The sequence below is a fragment of the Solanum stenotomum genome, chromosome 1 (genome assembly GCF_019186545.1).
Source record: "Solanum stenotomum isolate F172 chromosome 1, ASM1918654v1, whole genome shotgun sequence".
NCBI lineage: Eukaryota > Viridiplantae > Streptophyta > Magnoliopsida > Solanales > Solanaceae > Solanum > Solanum stenotomum.
Window position 1 is genome coordinate 97,214,100 of NC_064282.1, and position 19,410 is coordinate 97,233,509.

Sequence of the window (19,410 nt, forward strand, 5' to 3'; positions counted from 1 at the left end):
AGAATTTTTGGTTTCAATTGTAGCTTTTCATGATTGTAACAAGTTTCTCAAGTACAAACTGAGATCCATGAGGTTACTGTTAGAGTGGATTAGAGTCTCACATCGGTTGAAGAATGAATTGGTGACGCCGTTTATTTATATGGACTCGGGAAATCCTCCCGTCACAAGCTAGTTTCTGTGACTAAGTTAGACCCAAGTATCATATCTTTAGAGTTATGGACTTGAATCAGTTGCAGTTAAAGTAGACCCGAGTGCCATATTTTTACTGTTACTAGAATTTATACTCAACATTAGAGTGGATTACTGTTAGAGTGGATTAGAGTCTCACATCGGTTGAGGAATGGATTGGTGATTTGTTTATATGGACTCGGGAAATCCTCCCGCCACAAGCTAGTTTCTGAGACTGGGTTAGACCCAAGTATCATATCTTTACAGTTACGGACCTGAATTAATTGCAGTTAAAGCAGATCCGAGTGTCATATCTTTATTGTTACTAGAATTTATACTCAACATTAGAGTGGATTACTATTAGTCTCATATCGATTGAGGAATAGATTGGTGATTTGTTTATATGGACTCGGGAAATCCTCCCGTCACAAGCTAGTTTCTGAGACTGAGTTAGACCCAAGTATCATATCTTTACAGTTACGGACCTGAATTAGTTGCAGTTAAAGTAGACCTGAGTGTCATATCTCCACTATAATTACAGAAAAAATTAGTTGCACATTAATGCATCAGAGAGACTGTATGATACTAGAATTTATACTCAAACATTAGAGTGGATTACCAATAGAGTGGATTAGAGTCTCACATCGATTGAGGAATGACTTGGTGATTTGTTTATATGAAATCGGGAAATCCTCCCGTCACAAGCTAGTTTCAAAGACTAAGTTAGACCCAAGTATCATATCTTCAGAGTCACAAACCTGAATTAGTTGCAGTTAAAGTAGACCAGAATGAATAGACGTGCCACATGAATTTTTTATGAGCAAGTAAGAAACCCAAATTTCACCAAAGAAGTGTAGCTCCATAGCATCTATGTAATTATAAGTAGTTCTTTATCCATAAATGGACATAATATATGCAAAGGCAGAATACACAAGTTAACTCTCAGACCTTGAGGCCAAAATCCTGTGACATAAATATAATACAACCAAAAAACAGATTAAACCCAAGTAACAGAATAAGTTTTGAGTACAACTGGTTCATCTTGCATTAGTGTGCTGCTCATATAATGACTAATTCATATACTGCTGAAAATCTATAGTTAAGTTACAACAATAAAACTAATGCATAAAGTTACAACGATCGAACAAGCTAACGTACTAAAAAACCTTTAAAATCCAAATAGAAACCACATAATGTTAATAGGCTTCTTCAGGTACTCTGCTCAAGTCAATATGAGCAAATATTTTACTCATCCATCTTTTTCTTCCTCCGAATACCTTACAGCAAGAAACTCTGTTGAGGGAGAGAAGTAATGTGCTTGAGCCATTTATGATCTGCCATGGAGTCTAGCATCTTTAAGAGACTGCTCAATTCATTTTCAAGATAAGCTTGTTGAAACCCTCTCCTTATAAAACAGCAGAAAACGTATGTTCAGCTAAAGTCACTTTCTTGTGGATAGCTCTGAGGTCATGCAGAAGCATGACACTTTACTATATACACCAAAGAACAAGCCATGGTGATTGAACAAAAATGGTAGCAGGATCCCAGTTAGTTGCAACTTAGATGACCTAGCAGTTATGCCACTTCAAAGAACAGAACCTCACAGCTCCCTGTTTTTACAATCCGGTCAACCGTTCTAGTTTATTAATGCAGCCATCTGGTGATAATTCATGGCCCTACTTTGCACTTATGTACACTTCTTTTATGAGCCTAAGATGAATCTGATACCGGTAAAACCAGGGCAAAAACTGGCACCACCATTATTAGATCTTGGCAGGCAGCAGTCACACTGAGTATTTGGTCTTCCAAAAGTGATAAAGAGTCTGGAGGTTGATCAACTGGAAGCTTCAAGCTTACCTTCTAGTGGTCCACACTACCAACTATTAAAAATGTCTGGTGTCCACAACCTCAGCGACGCTTTGATCTCCTGCGTTTACCAAGAAGTTTCAGCATGTTATCGGTGACATCAGGAGGAGATTTATCATCTTCATCATGATTCTTTTCAGATGTTTGAGTTAACCATGCTAGTGCCTCTATTGCAGCATCCTTTTCTGCAAGAGCTTTGTTTCTCTTTGGTTTACCTACAAATTGCATTCCCTTGAACTCTGCGAGTGCCCTAAATTCATTTGTTTTTAGATGCTTTGTTTTGTACTTGGGAGGGGAGTGACCGGCCCTCATAAGTAGGGTTTGCAACAAACTCTTTGGGTTTGTCCCGTCCCTTGTAAATCTATCAGTGTCAGAATCTTTAGGCTTCTTGTTTTCACGACCAAACACAAACCTGCCCTCAGACTGATCTCCTGAAACCAGTTCCTGAACAGCAAGCATAAGGTATTTGCCTTCCTTGTGGATGTCTATCTCAGGATCTTGAAGCTGCATCATCCAAAAACCAGTGCAACTCTTTTAATTTTTTGATAAATCATCCAAAAACCAGTAAATTAACAAATAAATAGGAAATTATTCAAAATAAATTAACAACCAAAGAAGGACAAAACATAACTTAATATGATAAGATGTTCTGTCTTCAAGGCAAAAATTCAAAACTCCAGGACTGTTATTTAAAGAAAAACATGGGATTATCATACTGAACCTTAAGGGGTTGTTTGGTAGGATGTCTTGGAGAAAAAAATACATGTTTAGTTGTGGTATTATTTAGTCAAGGGCCAATTTTCGGGAGATAGGCCCAATAATTCAAATGGATAAGCACTTGCGCTTTTTCTCATTCTTACATCAGTTCTGTTCACTTTCTTCACAAATTATCTGGGTTGACCGCTTTCCTTCATGCTATCCAACTCCCCCCACCCCACCTCCACCACCACCACAAAACAAAAGAAACAAAAAAAAAAACTAAGATAACCTTCAAAATGAATAAACAGATAACTAACTAATAACAAAACCTAAAACTTAAAATTCCTTTACACAAATCGGTCTAAATATCAAACAAATTATTGGGCCAATCTCCAGAAAGCAGTAGTTACAGTAAGACCTCGAATTGAGAGTACTTCTGGCATTTGTTTGTAGTAGGCAAAGATGTACTTTCAATTGGTGAGATATAAACTTCCCTCGAGGTTATGTAGAGCTAGTTTCTTTTGATTAAGATCATGTTAGCTTCTCTGAAACATTGAACAGTTATTTAAAGATGAAACTTAATGTATCAACTTAGTTTTCTTTATCTTTTTGCTCATTAGAGTTCCACTATCTTAAAGGTAAAGAAGAGAATTTACCTAAATACCATGCTTAAAGTAGTTAAGTGCACTTGTCCGTTAGCTGTTTAGTTAGGAGAAATAAAATGGTTCATAACTAGGAGTAGCATGCATTGAGAAGGAAACAAGATCCTGGAAAATTCACCTTCTTTTGTAAAAGTATATTGAGCTCCTCTTTGAGCTTTATGTAGCAATCCGCCAGAGTAGGATCCATGAAGAACTCTATGTATCCACCCAACATCTTTAAATGCCCAGCCTGAAGAAAAAATAATCACAAGATTGAACTCACAGCTGTTAACAACTTCAAGGATGTGAATCGGTAAGCATCTAGGGAGAGAAAAGTTACCATATCTCCACAGTCTAGAGCACTACCAAATAGGATCACAATCGAATCAGATACTCCAGTAGAATCCCGTATGAAGACTGTATTAACCTTAACTTTTTCACCGAACACCAGCCAAGGGTATGGAATCGTTTGATAGCGAGCATTGACTGAATTCTGAAGACACAATTGAAATGTTACACATCTTCAGCAATATGAAAACCATAACAATTGAAATATACATGTGCAAGTAACACAACAATTCAACTGCTGAGGTGCAAGTCCACCCTCCTACTGGAAAGAGATTGTCCAAAGAAATTTGTATTGCGTAAATATCATATTACGGCAATGAACTTATGTAGTTTTTTTTTTTTTTTTATGACAACAAACTGAGAACGATCATCTATGGCACCATGACCCGGAAGGGCATGGAGGCTATTCATCATACTCTGATCTCCTGGCCACGGTTCATCCACCAGACTAGATTTCCTGTCTCCTTAGAACTCAAGAATACATTGGTACGAGCCTATAAAACAGATCCTGTTCAACTATGTTGCTCGGACTCTTCAAAAATGCTGACGGATGCTTGTCGGATCCTCCAAAAGTAGTCTGTTTTTTAGGATCCGACACGGGTACACCAACATTTCGGAGAGTCCAAGCAACACAGCCTGGCAACATAGACACTAGACAGCAACCATGGCTACCATTGTAGAACAGCAACAGATCAAATGCTTGGGCAAAGGAAAATGGGAGAATAAGAGCTTTTGTGAGAGTCGAAAATTGAGGATATGCATATCTCTTTTAATTCTGGGGAGAATTCATGAAATGAGACAGCAGATATGTAAACAAATTCGGCAACCTAAAAAAGAAAAGCGAAAACCAAAACTTCGAATTTCCAAACAGGTCCAGATGCATCATTGCAAGGGATATATGCTTTCCTCTTCAGAATTTAAAACATTTTCCCCAGGATATTATTTCCCCTACCGTTTTATTTTCTTTCTCCATTTTATGAGATTATCTTGTATTTAAGGTGACAGTGACACCAAGATGAGAAAAAAATTGTTGGATTGATGTCCAATCAAATAAAAATTTGGAATTTTTTTTTATTTGTGCAAGGAGCTTCCACCCCACATAGATTAAATGGCTCCAACAAAAAGGGAAAGAGCAGAAACAAACACTGTCACTAACTTCATAATCTAAAAACTTCCAAAGAACTGTTCATTGAACTTACTGCATAAAGAAAGACTTGTCCATCATCCATAGTCTTGAAGGACATTGATGTCTCTCTGTTCTGCACATGGACATGATAACTCATATGAATATATATACAATTGGACTGAAATAAATTCATGAAACTAGATCAGAACTCTAGAACCATTGCATACCACCACTGATGAAATTCCAGGATACAATCCAGAACATATGACAGCACGAACCAAAGACTGATTGTAACTTAGCTTATTGTTAATTGCAGTATCAGCATCAAGCAACCCAGCATCTTTCAAGATGAAGATAAATTGCTTTCTAAGAGAATGGATAGCTTGAAGAGTCTGGGCAGAGAGGAAATTCCTCCAGCAATATTCGTAGGCAGAACCTTCCCTTTCAGCATCTTTCCATCCTTCATATGCACGGACAAGTGCCATATGGTCACTATAGTCCTTGGCAGAGAATCTGGACTTTGCTGTCCCCGCTAACTGCAAAATGGGAGTTGATCAATATTGGTGAATAAGATTTAGTAGACAAAACAATATTATCTAGTGCAGTGTTACATTGTGCTGGCTGCTAGCTAGACTTAAAAATGAGGAGATGAATCAGATGGGAATATGCCAAGTTAGTATGATCTTAAAATGTCCTGAACCTGAACCTTGCATAAGGCCATCCATCACAGGGGAAAATGAAGTTGACAGGTCTACCGAATTAATTATGTGGTGTATACTGGCAGGTATTTAAGAGATACATTGCAAAATTTCTCTATTCAGTACAAGAATAGAGAAGATATCAAATTTCTTTCTACAAAAACTTTTTTGTCCATAACCCAGCGTTATGTTAATGCGAGATTTGGATGTTAATTAACTTTTTACGTATTTAGCAAAAGAACAGAAAACCAAAAAGGCTTTTGATCGACCCTAGTTTCCTTTGTTTTCCTCTATGAATAGGGGAGAGTAACCTTTTATTCTAAAAAGTTCCCATCTTGATCAGGCATAATACATGCATTTTTCTGTCTTCTTATTCCTTCTTCCTTTAAATATTTTGTGTTCATCTGGGAAAAGCCACATCAATGTCTAACTGCTAAATAAGAAATACACCATGGAATATATCATATAGAACTCCTTCAACCTAAAACTCTTTCAACTTCTCAAAAAATGCACTTCAAGTGGCAAAAGTTAAATTATTTATAACATTCTTCTTTCAGGATAACTTCCTCTTAAAACTGTGGGTTGTTTAAATTGGCAAAGTGGTACAACTATCCATTGAGCAAACATGGAAAGAAGTAGGGATGCACAATTTTGAAGTGATGGAACATTAAGGACATGAAACTAAAAAAAAGAAAAGAATGTATAACAAAGCGAAAGTAGAAATAATACCAACTAGTAGTATATGAAATTAAGAGGTGAGGCTAGTGGCGCAAATTGCTTTCTACTTACATCTTTTTTATCTTGAGGCAACAGAAATGGATCCCGTACACTAAGACCAGCCACAATAGTCAAAACAGGATCAAAGCAACGGAAAATAGTACCCATAATGAGCATTTTCCCAAGCTTGGGATCCACAGGGAGGATTGCTAAAAATTTGCCTGGTTGTAAAGAAATGACGAAGATATAACTTATAAACCTCAGAATAAAGGTCATAAATATAACTAGTAAAAAAACATCATAGAAGCAATACAAATTTTCATGAAACAGATTATTTTTCTCCTCAATAGAATACATACCTAGATGTGTAAGATTCTCATTTTCATCTAATGCACCAATCATCTTCAAAAACTGAATAGCATTTTGCACCTGCAGTATATGGACATTACAATTTCAATCATACTTGGAAACTAAGAAGCAACCCTCTAATCTAAATGGCATGTGTATAGCATCATAAGAACTTGATCCAGCAAATAAGCATCAAGAGAGGAAGCAATTACAGCCAATGATTCTGGAGGCTGAAGCGCAGACGAAAGGAATTCAGCAATACTTCCAACCTGCAAACTCTTTATTTGCAAGCAAAGAGAATTCAAAGGAGTTCTCAGGAGTTCAGGTAGTTGGTATTCAGCAAAAGCTTCATACACACATCGTGGATACAAGTGGTAGCACTCGCCTGGTTGGACACGGCCAGCCCTACCCCTTCTCTGCAAACAAGGACAAGGACAAGAACATCCAACATAACATCAAAATCTGACTCAAAGATAACAGTGAAAAGAATTCACATTTTTATCATCAGAATTCAGATATATTCAAAATAAATTGAAGTATTGAACAGATGTTACTGCAGGGCAATGCACAACCTAGTATTTTGAACAGATTCGCATTTCACATGTCTTATCAGCTACAATCATCCAAAGCAATCCAAAAACAAAATGTTATTGTTTTTTTTTTTTGATCAGGTAATGTTATCATGTTTTTTAAGTAACATCTAAGCACAGAACTTTTTCATATTACTTATGAGGGGGAGAAATTGTTCATTCTCTGTAGAATTTTGTGTGAAAAGACGGGAAAGGAAAATCGAATTACAAACGGAAAGTTTAGGCTGAATAAAAAAGGTGCTGTTTATTCAAGGAACTTACTTGTCGTGCAGAAGCTTGTGAAATCCATGAAGGTAATAAGCACGGAGTATTATTTAGAGCATCATAAGTCGTCTCCTTCGCTTTTCCACAGTCCACCACAAAGACCACATCATTTATAGTAATACTTGCCTCGGCCATATTTGTTGCAAGTACTATTTTACGTACATTCTGAGGTGGCTTTTCAAATATGAGTTTCTGCAGATTACAATTTAAGTTTGTCAAAACATTAAACTGACAAGGAAAGGGAAGTACACTTCTAGAAATAATACATCTGAACTGATATATAAATGTTTTACTCGGACTCTGAAAAAATGTTGCCGCACCTGTGTCGGATCCTCCAAAAATGCACTACTTTTGGAGGATCCGACATGCACCGGTGACATTTTTGAAGAGTCTAAGCAACATAACAATCAAAGAAAAGTGAAAACAACTGCAAAACCTGAAGAGGCATCAAAATAAGGAGAGAGCATTATTACCTGCTCAGAGGTAGCCATAGAACCATGACAAGTGAGCACCAACACTCTATTTGGGTCACCCAAGAGAGGATGTGCTTTAAGTTGATCTCTTAAACAACTAATATCTTCCCAACCAGTCATAAATACTAGTACAGCGCCTGGACGTTCTTTCCGACATATATGGCACAAAACTGCCTCAATAAGATTGAATCCAATACAATCAGGAGCCCAGCATGCTAGTGAATCACGTGCCCTTGGACTATAATTCTCGAAGTTTGATTTTTCTACAGCATCCTGCCATATAGAAGTACATCATTCATACAAGATTAGTACTGTATCTTTTCTTGCAGTACCGGCAATCTGACAATTTCTTTCTACAGCATCTAACCAACAAGAATAAAACTACTTAATAAAGAAAGAACAAGATGGGAGGAAAATTTGAGATAATACCAACAATGAGTAGTTCTCTCTCTTGGGAAATGTGTCTAACACTCAGTAATTTGCTCTCTCACCGGAACTAACTCCGACAACCCCTTTTCCCAGTGAAAGTTTACGCATTTCTCGATGATTTATGGAGAGGAAAACTTTATTTCCTTCTTCTATATATAAAGTAATAAATTATATTAACCAGGCAAAATATTCGCCTGTATAGAAGAAGTCTACCTAGAAATACAAAAATTATACAAACAGAAAATCTTTCTTTCGGGGATAAGTCTTTTGAGATAGTAAATATCTGTGAGAACAATACCAAATAGTTTATGCAGATGGAATGGCAAGTATTTTTTGAAAGGTAACATAAAAGAAAAGAATGTTAAAGTGGCACACAATTACACAAAAAGGAGTACTCACTCCTTTTTTTTTTGATGACAAGGGGAACCCGCAGCCGCTACCCTTTGGGTGCGCACAGGGTAAAACCCCCGCTCCTATGCAATAGCTCGCAAACCACATAGGAGAGGTAACCCGCACTAGGCAAGCCTGGTGCGACGAGCTCGACCCAGAAGGCAAACCCCTTGCTTTCGCTGGCAAGGGGTTTCGAACTTGAGACCTCCAACATGGAAGTCCCAAGCTCAAACCACTGGGCCACCCCGAAGGGTAAAAGGAGTACTCACTCCTTTTAAATCAAGATTCTATGCATGAAAATTAAGTTGCTTAGATCTCAAATACAAATTGTTTTTTGGATCTCCAATAACTTGAACCCATCTTTCCTAACAGATTATGAATAGGCAACCCTATAATGCAGTATAGGACTGCATTAATAATGCCTTGACATTATGATATCAGGAATACCTAATGCCTTGACATTTAAATCACTACTAGCACACATGACTGACAGAAATTTCTTGAAAATGAAAAAACATTATGCATCTAGTTACTAGTCAAACTGCACTATTGCTTCTCCCTCTTCTCATTACCTTCTAGGGAAAAGGAAAAAATACACCCTCAGATGCTTGTTCTGTTCAAACTTCGAAGATCTCAACTTAAATTAATCATTTGGGGGGAAAACGGATGTGAAATAGGGGCTTTTTCCAGCAGATGAAGCAAACAACTGCCTCTCCGTATATGCAGGCACCAAGAAAACCAGGAGACTATTACAAATTTTGTTTGGTAAAATCCAAAAGATTCTCTTCTCACCAGAATCCAGAAGATGGATTCTCTATCCATATTAATAAGGGAGAGCTCGTCCACTCTATATTGCCTCTTAGCTGAAAGCATTGCAGATTGAATGGGTACAGAAATCATGCAGAACAGGGAGCAAAGTCAATTTTGTGAAATTACGTTTTACAGTTATGTTTTAACGGTCTAGGAAAGGGGCATTAGCTTCCCTCATGGCCTTCACATGTTAGCATATGAAGAACATGTAACTTACATCTCTTATTCTATCATATTGTTTGATGATCTATGAGGAACACCTGATTCAATACAATAAACAAGCTCAAACTTCAGTTGAATCACTGTCTTCATTTCCAAATTTCGAGATAAAGAAAAGACTATTTTTTGTCTCCCTATTAGATGTTCATAGCTAGAGAGGGACATCAAAAGAAAATGAAAAGACAATCAGAAAACAAGCACCGGAAAAAAGCATAGAGCAAAGTTGTAAAAAGTATTATGAAGGAAGCAGAAAATCTAACAGAAATGGACTAAAGAAGACAATACATAACTAGCAAATACGAAAGTTCCTCAGTTCATGTATACAGAACACAATAGCAGACAGAATAACAACCTCAACAAGAGCAGTTATCTGATTTTTCTTTTTGCGGGGTGCTAACTGTTTTTGTGTTTTCCACATCTTCTCCTGGCCATAATCATCAATTTGGTTGAATGAAGTCAACTTATATCCCGTAATTTCCAGCACATCTTCCAGAAAATTTTCTCTTACAGGATATGTGAAGCCCTACATCATACAAAATGCCGAAAAGTTAACATAATATGTCAAATAAGCCAGCAAAGCTCAACAGCCTAAAACCTGGTTTAACAAAAACAATACAGAAAGATAAAAATTATTCTGGAATGAAAAGTCGACATGTTATGAACTTAATTGATGCTAGTAAATTTTACATAACAAAACAAAAATGAATAAGAAATCTCAAGTGAAGTAAGAATTATATAAATAGACGAACATTTTGCATATATGCTCCTATCTAAAGGCAGAAAACTGGAAAGCTCATTCTTTTCAAATCTACATCAAGAAATTCCAAACATCGAATATATAGGGGAATCATATAGTACTGGGCAGAGTAAAAGGACTATTATCATCGAAACTAGTACACAAACACCAACAACATGTATAAACTCTAACTGAGTGGTGATCCAAGTTGCAGCTTACTGGGATGTGAATCATAGGCGCTCCTCCAAAGTAACTGGAAAATAATTCAGCATTAAGAGTAGCACTCATCAAAATCAATCTCAAATCTGGGCGTCGTGGTAGAAGATCCTTCAACACAATCAACAGGAAATCTGACAAAGAATGAGAAGCAAATTATCAATGCAGCTTTCATAAGAAAACCAAAACCAGAGACCTAAGTTGCCAATTCAGCTACCTTCATTCATGCCTCGCTCATGAATTTCATCAACAAAAACATGGGTTATACCATCAAGATTGCGGTCACTGAGAAGACGACGAAGCAAAATACCACTTGTACAAAATAGCAAATGTGTATTTTTTCCTTTCACCCCTTCTAATCGTACTTTATAACCAACCTACCAAAAATACTCTGTGAAGAACAGCAATTAACATAAAGAAGCTTCCAAATTTAACTGTAACAAATAAAATTTCAACTTTTATGACTATCTCGTCAGTGTTGTCAAAGGCGCGCTTAAGCCCAAAAGCGAGGCTCAAAACATGTCGAGTAGTTCGCCTCGCTTTATGTGCGCTTCAGTGTCGTAATTAAGGTTCTAAGAAATATTTTTTTGTGTCAATGAGCCTCTTCTGAAGAGGTGATACTAAACAATTGATATTTCATTTTATCTTAATCATTTTTCAATTTCTTTATTCATATATTTGTCATTCATGCTTATAATTATTAGTCTTGGACTAAACATATATATATTTGTATTTTTTCTCCCTTTGTGCCTTTTTTCATTAAAGCCCACACTTTAGTTGCGCTTTGCGCTTAAAGCTCCAACAGACCTAAGAGCTTTTTTGCGCTTTTCACCTTTGATAACACTGAGTCTCATCCAGTGAAAGCTTGACCAAAAGCCCGTAAAAAAAAGGATTCAGAGCAGAAAAGAATAGTAGCATACTGAGTCACCAAGAGGTTCTCCCCTTTCTGTAGCCACTCTTTCTGCAACAGCCAAAGCAGATATTCTTCGAGGTTGCGTACAAATTATGCTACAAAATGCTCCACGGCCAGATTCTATCTCTGACTCTAGAATGTACTGTGGCAGTTGAGTGGTCTTACCACATCCTGTCTCGCCAGAAATTACTACCACCTGTTGAAATAATCAAAAAGACTTTAAGTTGACATAAAACAAGTTAACACATTACAACCAATTTTCAGTTCCTTGCGTTTCTACTCTGCAATTCACAAACATCAAGAATCATCACATGTCCAATAGTTATAAAACTGTGTTTTCTTCTCTGTTTATCCCAATGCTAAAATAGGTTATGCACTACGAATATGTCCTAGTCTGTTCCCTGGACATCCTCCAAATAAAAGAGAATTCAAATCAGTTAATGTGATCATTAAAACGTTAGCAGTCTATAAGCACAATCACTAGATTATTAAGGGACTTGAGTTTCTTGACTGTGCAAATAGGAGAGCAAAAACTTAGATGCATTTTAAAAGATCAGTAGTTCAGGAATACCAAAAATGACTAGCAATTTGCAAGAAAACCTTCCAGCACAACCACATCTTTCATGATAAAGGTTCAGTGTCAAATTAAAAGAATAAAGGGCATTGACTTGGGCTACATCAGTCATATGCAATCACCATACATGCTTCGATTGCACAGAGAAAGAATAATAAGTTTATCAAAGTAAGACCTGATTACGTGCAATTGCTTGGAGCAGCCTTTCTTTTTCCTTAAATGCAGGAAGAGATTTCCGGAATTCTAGCATTTTGTTGCCATCAGGAGATTCCTGCAAGAAATAAATCCAACGAGCATTTATATACATTGAATATGTATCCAACAAAAGTTTGTTGATGCTGATATTGAAGAAGGGAAAAAATAATTCACCTCAGGACAATAGAATGCTAATTATTGCAGGCCATATGGAGATTTGTTAAAACCATATTGAGCATGAATATTTTTGTGAAAGGTAAAGTAACTTTATAAAATAGAACAGCCCATATTTGTACAATGTAGTAAAAGAACAAACAACAAAGTGTGCCCCCGTCTAATCTTGTTTCTTTTTGAGAAAGGTAACATTCGTTTGTATTGACTAAAACCAGTACTGGCCCGTCTAATCTTGTAGGGATTGTATGTTTGTAGAACTATTTTAACTTCATTTACATGTTCCATCCTACATCATAAGCAAAACAAAAACATACAATTAGACTCTTATCTTATTGGAGCTCGCAGAATTTTCAAATCATCACCCATTTCTTTCCATCCAGACAATCCACCAAATGCATGCAGGTATAGTATTTCACCACAGTAACTTCCTATAGTGTGGTCTGTACCAATTTTGGGGCATCGGCATCTGCATCTCCTCTTCACATGCCCAAACCATCTCACCTTCCACATCTTGTCCACTACGAGGCCCCTCCTACCTTGTCCCGGATATCTTCATTCCTAATCTTATCTCTCCTAGCATACCTACACATCCACAACAACATCCTCATTTCCAGAACTTTCATGCAACTCTCATCTTCTGAACAGGAGAGTTCTTAACAGAGATATTAAATATGTGGAAAATGAATCCAACACACTAATAATTAGAACCGATCTTCCTTCCCGAGAAAATATTGGTAGATATTGTTTCTTTCACCTGGCTAAACTTTTTCATATTTCTCCAACACTACTTCCCAGATGTTATAAAGTTTTGTGCTTGGGTCCCAATGACCATCCAAGATAATTAGTTGGTAAAACACTTAGACATCCTAGGTAGCAGTCAGAAAGCAGCAATTAGGAACTTTATTAACTGGATATAAGTAACTTTTCAAGCCAAGAGACAGCTTCAGAAACTACTAGAATCACCCTCACATGTTTTGGTTGATCAACCTCAACATCACACATCACCAAAGTAGCATTTGCTTACAACAGGTGAAAGATCTATAGAATATTACGGGTGATGTTATGAACACTGAAACCATCAATCCAGTCATTCCTCTATGCTACAGACAACATACAACTGGAGCACTCCATCACCAGTAAAAATAGGAAAGGAGAAATAGGGTCTTGTTGTCATAGACCCCTTTGAGCAGCAAAGAAGCCCACTGGTGGCCCATTAACTAGGACAGAATATTTAACAGTGCTTCTGCAAAAAGAGTATCAAACTGACCCATTTCCTACCAGATCCCATATTCTTGAGCAAGTTGATTGAGAACTTCCAATTAACATTATCATAAGACTTCTTAATGTTAAGATTACATACTCTTCTAACTCCTTAAGATGTTTTCAAGAGGCTGCTAGTGTGAGCCAACATCCTTTATCTTTAAATTTGAGGTTCGGAACATAGAATGTGAAATGCATTTGAAACAAGTAATGTTTTCCACATAATAAAAGGAAAATACAATAAAAATAGAAACACGGAAAGATACCTGCCAACCCCTCTGCATATTACGCATGCGTAAGCTCCGCCTCTGAAGAACCTTTTCCATGACAGAGCCATCTAAGAATGAATCTGGATTTTCATCCATATTAGCATCTGTAACTATATCAGAGGACTTAGTAACATCTAAAATGTTTTCATCTTTTCCACTACTGAGTTGTGTTCTATCAATATGTTCCTGAAGCAAACCTTCTACTCTCCTTTGCAGACTTAGTGGGATTACTACCTGCGTCAATGCAATAAAAAATTCAACTTCTGCTTTCTAAACTCAAGAGCAAATCAAGAATGTTGAACAGCACGAAATTTTGCAAGGACATACTAAGATAACTACATCTCAATGTCATTTCTACGTTGTTTTATCTTTAATTTACTCTTTTGATTAACACAAATTTAAAACCAAATCCAAATGTCAACTTAAAAGTTTGTTTCTCCAATTGTTACTCTACATATAGATATTAAGCCCTCATTGACATGTAACAATAGAAGGAAATAATTGTACAATTTAGGAGATAACTCTTACCTCTCTTTGAGGCCGCTTATCATCAAGATCAGGTCTGTAATTTGGAAGAGGAACCTTGCTCACCACTACAACTTTCCCATAAATTTCACTGAAAGTTGCAAAAAGAAAGAGTAAATAAAGCACGAAAACAAGATAACAAAAAGCGTGATGAGAAATCATCAACAACATTCTTCCATACCTATAGAGACCCATCCTTTTAGCAAGGTTGGATATCTGTTCATGGTCTCTTCTATCCCGCTTATCTCTGGATACAATTTCCTGATCCTTCTCATTGCGCAACAGCAGGCTAAGTTTCCATTTCCACTCATCTACATTGGCCACTGATGACGAAGCCTGTCATTGAACTCTCAAAGTCTCCAAGTAAGCTCAAACTGATAAATCTTTCATACCAAATATAATTTGCGCAGAAATTTTATTTATTTTTTATGAAGGAATTATGCATATGAATTTATTAAAGAAGAAAAAAACGAAACACACACGATAAAGACAAATAGATCAACATTCTTCTTTCCTTACATTTTCTTGGCTTTTCAATTGAGTTACAATAAACAAAAAAAACAAATGGCCGTTGACCACTGACAACAAGACCCACCATCAAGCCCTTCAACAGCCACATAATTTCTTAAATTGAAGTCCATGTACGCATTTCAAGACTCACCCTACTCTTTTCCATGATCTTTTGCAGCATTAAATAGGCAAAAATGCATACCAATTGCCAACTGTCATGCATATTGTTTTTAGAAGAACATAAAATAAAAGGATATACTATCTCCATGCAAGTAAAAGAAACACCCAGAGACTAAACTTCAAAAGTAAAACAATACAATGTTTGATTGGCTGCAAAAGAAACAATATCTAGTAAGCAAAGCAGAGTTTGGTTGGTGGTATTAAATACCACATGATTAAATTGAATATTGATGGCAGTGTTGGAGAAGCTGCTTTTGGAGGAATTTTTAGAGATGATCAGAGAAAGTAAATGCGGGTACTCAGGTTAGATAAAGCCTACCACAAGCCTAACTTTAAAGCATGGAGCATCAAACAAGGACTAAAATTAGCAGAACAACTAGGATATAAAGAGCTGGAAGTAGAAACAAATTGCCTAGTTGTTGTCAACCTTCTTCTTTTTTTTTCTTTTGATAAAGTAATAAATTTCGTTAGGGAAGGGAAAAAGCTTGCCCGTATACAAGAAGTATACCAAAAGTAGAAAACCTTAAAAAAGGACATGGTTTTCTACAAATAACACCCACTCATCTATACATGTAAAAATCCTAAGGGTACACCAAAAAGAAATAAGGGAAAATAGGCTATTCCTCAAGTATACAAAGTCTTTCTGTACTCCCTCAAGAGCTCTTTCATTCCTCTCACTGCCTCGCCATATGATCAACAAAAGTGGAGCTTATCAAAGAAGACATGCAGTGTCACTCTCATAGGGCTATAATTGAAAATTGTAAGTATTTGTTGGAAGCAATTAAGACCACTACCAATCTATTTGGTGGGAGCAAACTATTATGCAGACTTTCTGGCAGATGAAGGCCACAAGCACGAAACAGATCTGATAATCCGGGGAAATGCACTAAAGAAATAGAGTCTCTTCTCCTAGCAAATTTCAGCCTTGTGGCTTATGAAAGATTTAAGAGTTCTATTCACTAGGGGTAAGGTTGCGTACACACCACCTCCCCACCCTCCCTAGACCTCACTTGTGGGATTACACTGGGTATGTTGTTGTTGTATTTAGACTTTCCAATGTACCCAAAAAAAAGTTAATAATGCATACATTAAGGTGATGTGCTTCTCATGGACGATGGCTCGAAAGGCATATTTAATATAGGATAACTTGCAAAAAAAAGGATTCCTGTTGTGTTCTAGATGTTTCTTATGTGGTGTCAAGCCAGAGAGTGCGAACAATCTTTTCTGTATTGTCAAATCAAATCATTAGGCAACTGTTCCTCATGGGTCGGCTCATCATGCATTAAAACACCGGAGAGATCTATTGAAGAGCTTTTTATTAAGGAAAGGGATAGCAGCAAATGAAATGGTGGCACACTATTCCTGCATATCTATGGTGGATTGTTTGGAGGGGGAAAAGGCTAGATGCTATGAAGAAAAAACTTCCATCTAAAAAATCGAATGAACAGTTAACTTTTGTTCTATTTTTGGTGTAAACAGAAAATTGTTGTTGTTTTTTATCAAGTAAACAAATTTCCATCATAAGCATGGATAAAAATCTGGCTGTATACAAGGTGTAAACAGAACATTGTTGGTGATGCTAACGCAGTGATAGATCTGATAGAATCTCTTTAAGAATAGAAGGAATACTTTTGATTTCTGATATGTAAATACCTTTGAAAACACTTCTTTGGTGCTATGTTAATAATACACTTACCATTTCTCAAAAAAAAAAATGTAACGAAAGATGCATCAAAAAGTTAAAGAGTAACCAGAAATTAGCCAAAAACTTTTCTTTTATGAAGTTAATATCATTAATAAGCTATCAAGAAAATGTATAGTTACAAAAGAGGTTAAAAAGGTTAGCTTGAGTACAAGAGTGTCTGCTAAGATCAGAGAGCTAACAAAAAACAAAAAACTGTCAACATTATTCTAAGAGGTAAGAAAATGCCAACTGAAACGATCCTTGTACATGCTGACCAGTCAAGTGGTTTCTCTAAAGTAAAGGACAACTTAAAAAGAGAGAGCATGTTATTTACCCACCATGTAATCTCCTGTAAACGTTGACACTAACCCCCCCNCCAATCACATCTCGAACAGAAAATGAAAATTCAGAATTTTCAAGACAACTACACTGTAAATGTTCCATCCATACTAACTAAAGGATTCAAAACTGAAAATAACTCAAAGCTGCTAGCTTTGAGTAAGAACTGAAGCTAAAACTATTTTTTCTGATCTCCTTTCCAGTACTCCTAAGCTGCTTCGGCCCGACCCAGAAAAAAAGGACTTTTAGGGAAGAAATAGTATTAAAACAATGTTGATTCATTCAATTATCCAAATTACAAATAGCATTTTAAAAGATCAAATTTTTGAGTTAATGGTGGAAAACACAACTAAATTATCATTTTTTGTGAGTTTCATTATTTAACTATCCAATAGCCTTTGGAACTCCTCCATCTCCCAGTCTGGTGGACTGTTGACCCCCTCTGGTTTGAAATGATATACATGTTTGGGAAAGACATCCTCAACGAGTTCTCCCCACACAATTTGTGATTCCAAAAACTAATACTCCTTCGGTCCTCCGCCCTAAAGGTGATGTGACCATTAAAGTCATCCCTTCCTTCCACACTAACTAAATGTTTCAAAACGGAAAATTGCTCAAAGTTGCTAGCTTTAAGTAAGAAATGAAGCTAATCTCCTTTCCCGTATACTACCCACCCCTAAGCTGCTTCAGCCCAATGTTGAACAAAAAGACTTCTTTTGAAGAAATAGTATTAAAACAATGTTAATTCCCGTTTCAATTTTCCAAATTACAAAAAGCATTTTAAAACATTAAACATCTTAATCCATGTATCACATTTAATTTCCAAAGTTAAGTCAAAATGAAACTCAAACAAATATAATAACATAACCAAACATAGAGTGTACGCAGACCTTACCACTACCTCATGGAGGTAGAGAGGCTGTTTCTGGAAGAGCCTAGACTCGAGTAGAGCAATCAGAGTGAGTATGAAAAGGGAAAACGACAGAGGACAAAATATAGCAACTACTACCGAAAACAGTAACAACAACAAAATAAATTATGCAATAATGGAAACATCACAAAATATATGGTGGTAGAAAGCAAAAGCAAGACACTACAAGACTAAAGCTGCTGCTACTGCTACGACAGACACCACTAAACATAAACGAAACAGTGAATCTTCATAATTTGGAAGCATGAAAGAAAACAACTTTAAATGTTTAAAGTTAGCTGTAACCTTACCGGATGATTTTCGTAGTCGCATTCATATTCATCGTCGGAGAATTGCTCTAAAGCTGCTATACCAGGGTATCTACAAAACCCGCGCAGCTGTCCCAATCCACGAAGATTCGATTCTTCGAAGAAATAAACCTTACTTACATCGCTACCGATCAAAATCCGGCGGTGACAAGCAGCGAATATCTTCCGATTTTGATGAGAAGAGAACAGAGTAGATAGAAGAAGCGTAGATGAAGAAGACCTCCTTTTTGTGCATGCTAAGAGAAACCCTATTCTCGAATGCATTCTATGTGTTTGATAAAATGAGTACTATGATCATAGCTGTGCTTCAATTTTTTTCTTCTTTAACCTTTTTTTGATAAAAGAAGGTGATAGTTTTCACCGGAAAAAATGGTAGTTCTGATGACGGCGGAATAGGACGGTGGAGCTGCAGCGGCGCCGGTGAGTTAACTCTAGTGGAGCAGCGGATGGGCGTTAAAGTACGTAAAGAAGAGGGCAAAGTCTATAGAATGTATTGTATTATATTTTAGCCAAAACAAATAAATCGAACTGATAATAATAAAACGAAATTAGAAGAGGTAATACTTATAAAGCAAAAATATCAAAAATAATGACCCAATCACACTAAGTAGGCGTTTGGCTATGCGATACGATATCACGATATGGTATCGTGAGATGGAATTAGCGTTTGGACATGTGATTTTACGCTGATTCTATCTCATGATTCCATATTATTCGCACCCACATATAGTCACTTTAACTCACACCTCACGATTGTGAAACTTTTCAACATTCACTTGAAACAATTAACCGGCATGTTAAAATAGTTGT

General features: G+C 36.6%; 1 protein-coding gene across 1 annotated transcript; it reads right to left on the reverse strand.

The window, feature by feature from the left end:
• Positions 1–1,160: 1,160 nt before the first annotated feature.
• Positions 1,161–19,013, reverse strand: LOC125868394 (DExH-box ATP-dependent RNA helicase DExH3). Its single transcript, XM_049549058.1, has 19 exons — positions 18,583–19,013; positions 14,830–14,984; positions 14,652–14,739; positions 14,121–14,357; positions 12,401–12,496; positions 11,659–11,847; positions 10,956–11,115; positions 10,742–10,872; positions 10,139–10,309; positions 7,939–8,211; positions 7,463–7,657; positions 6,824–7,027; positions 6,623–6,692; positions 6,336–6,484; positions 5,076–5,384; positions 4,922–4,981; positions 3,715–3,867; positions 3,514–3,624; positions 1,161–2,538 (listed from the first exon to the last, which is right to left on the reverse strand). Exons 1-19 carry the CDS (start codon positions 18,862–18,864, stop codon positions 2,077–2,079), a joined length of 3,495 nt encoding a protein of 1,164 aa, XP_049405015.1. The 5' UTR covers positions 18,865–19,013; the 3' UTR covers positions 1,161–2,076.
• Between the last annotated feature and the right edge of the window lie 397 nt (positions 19,014–19,410).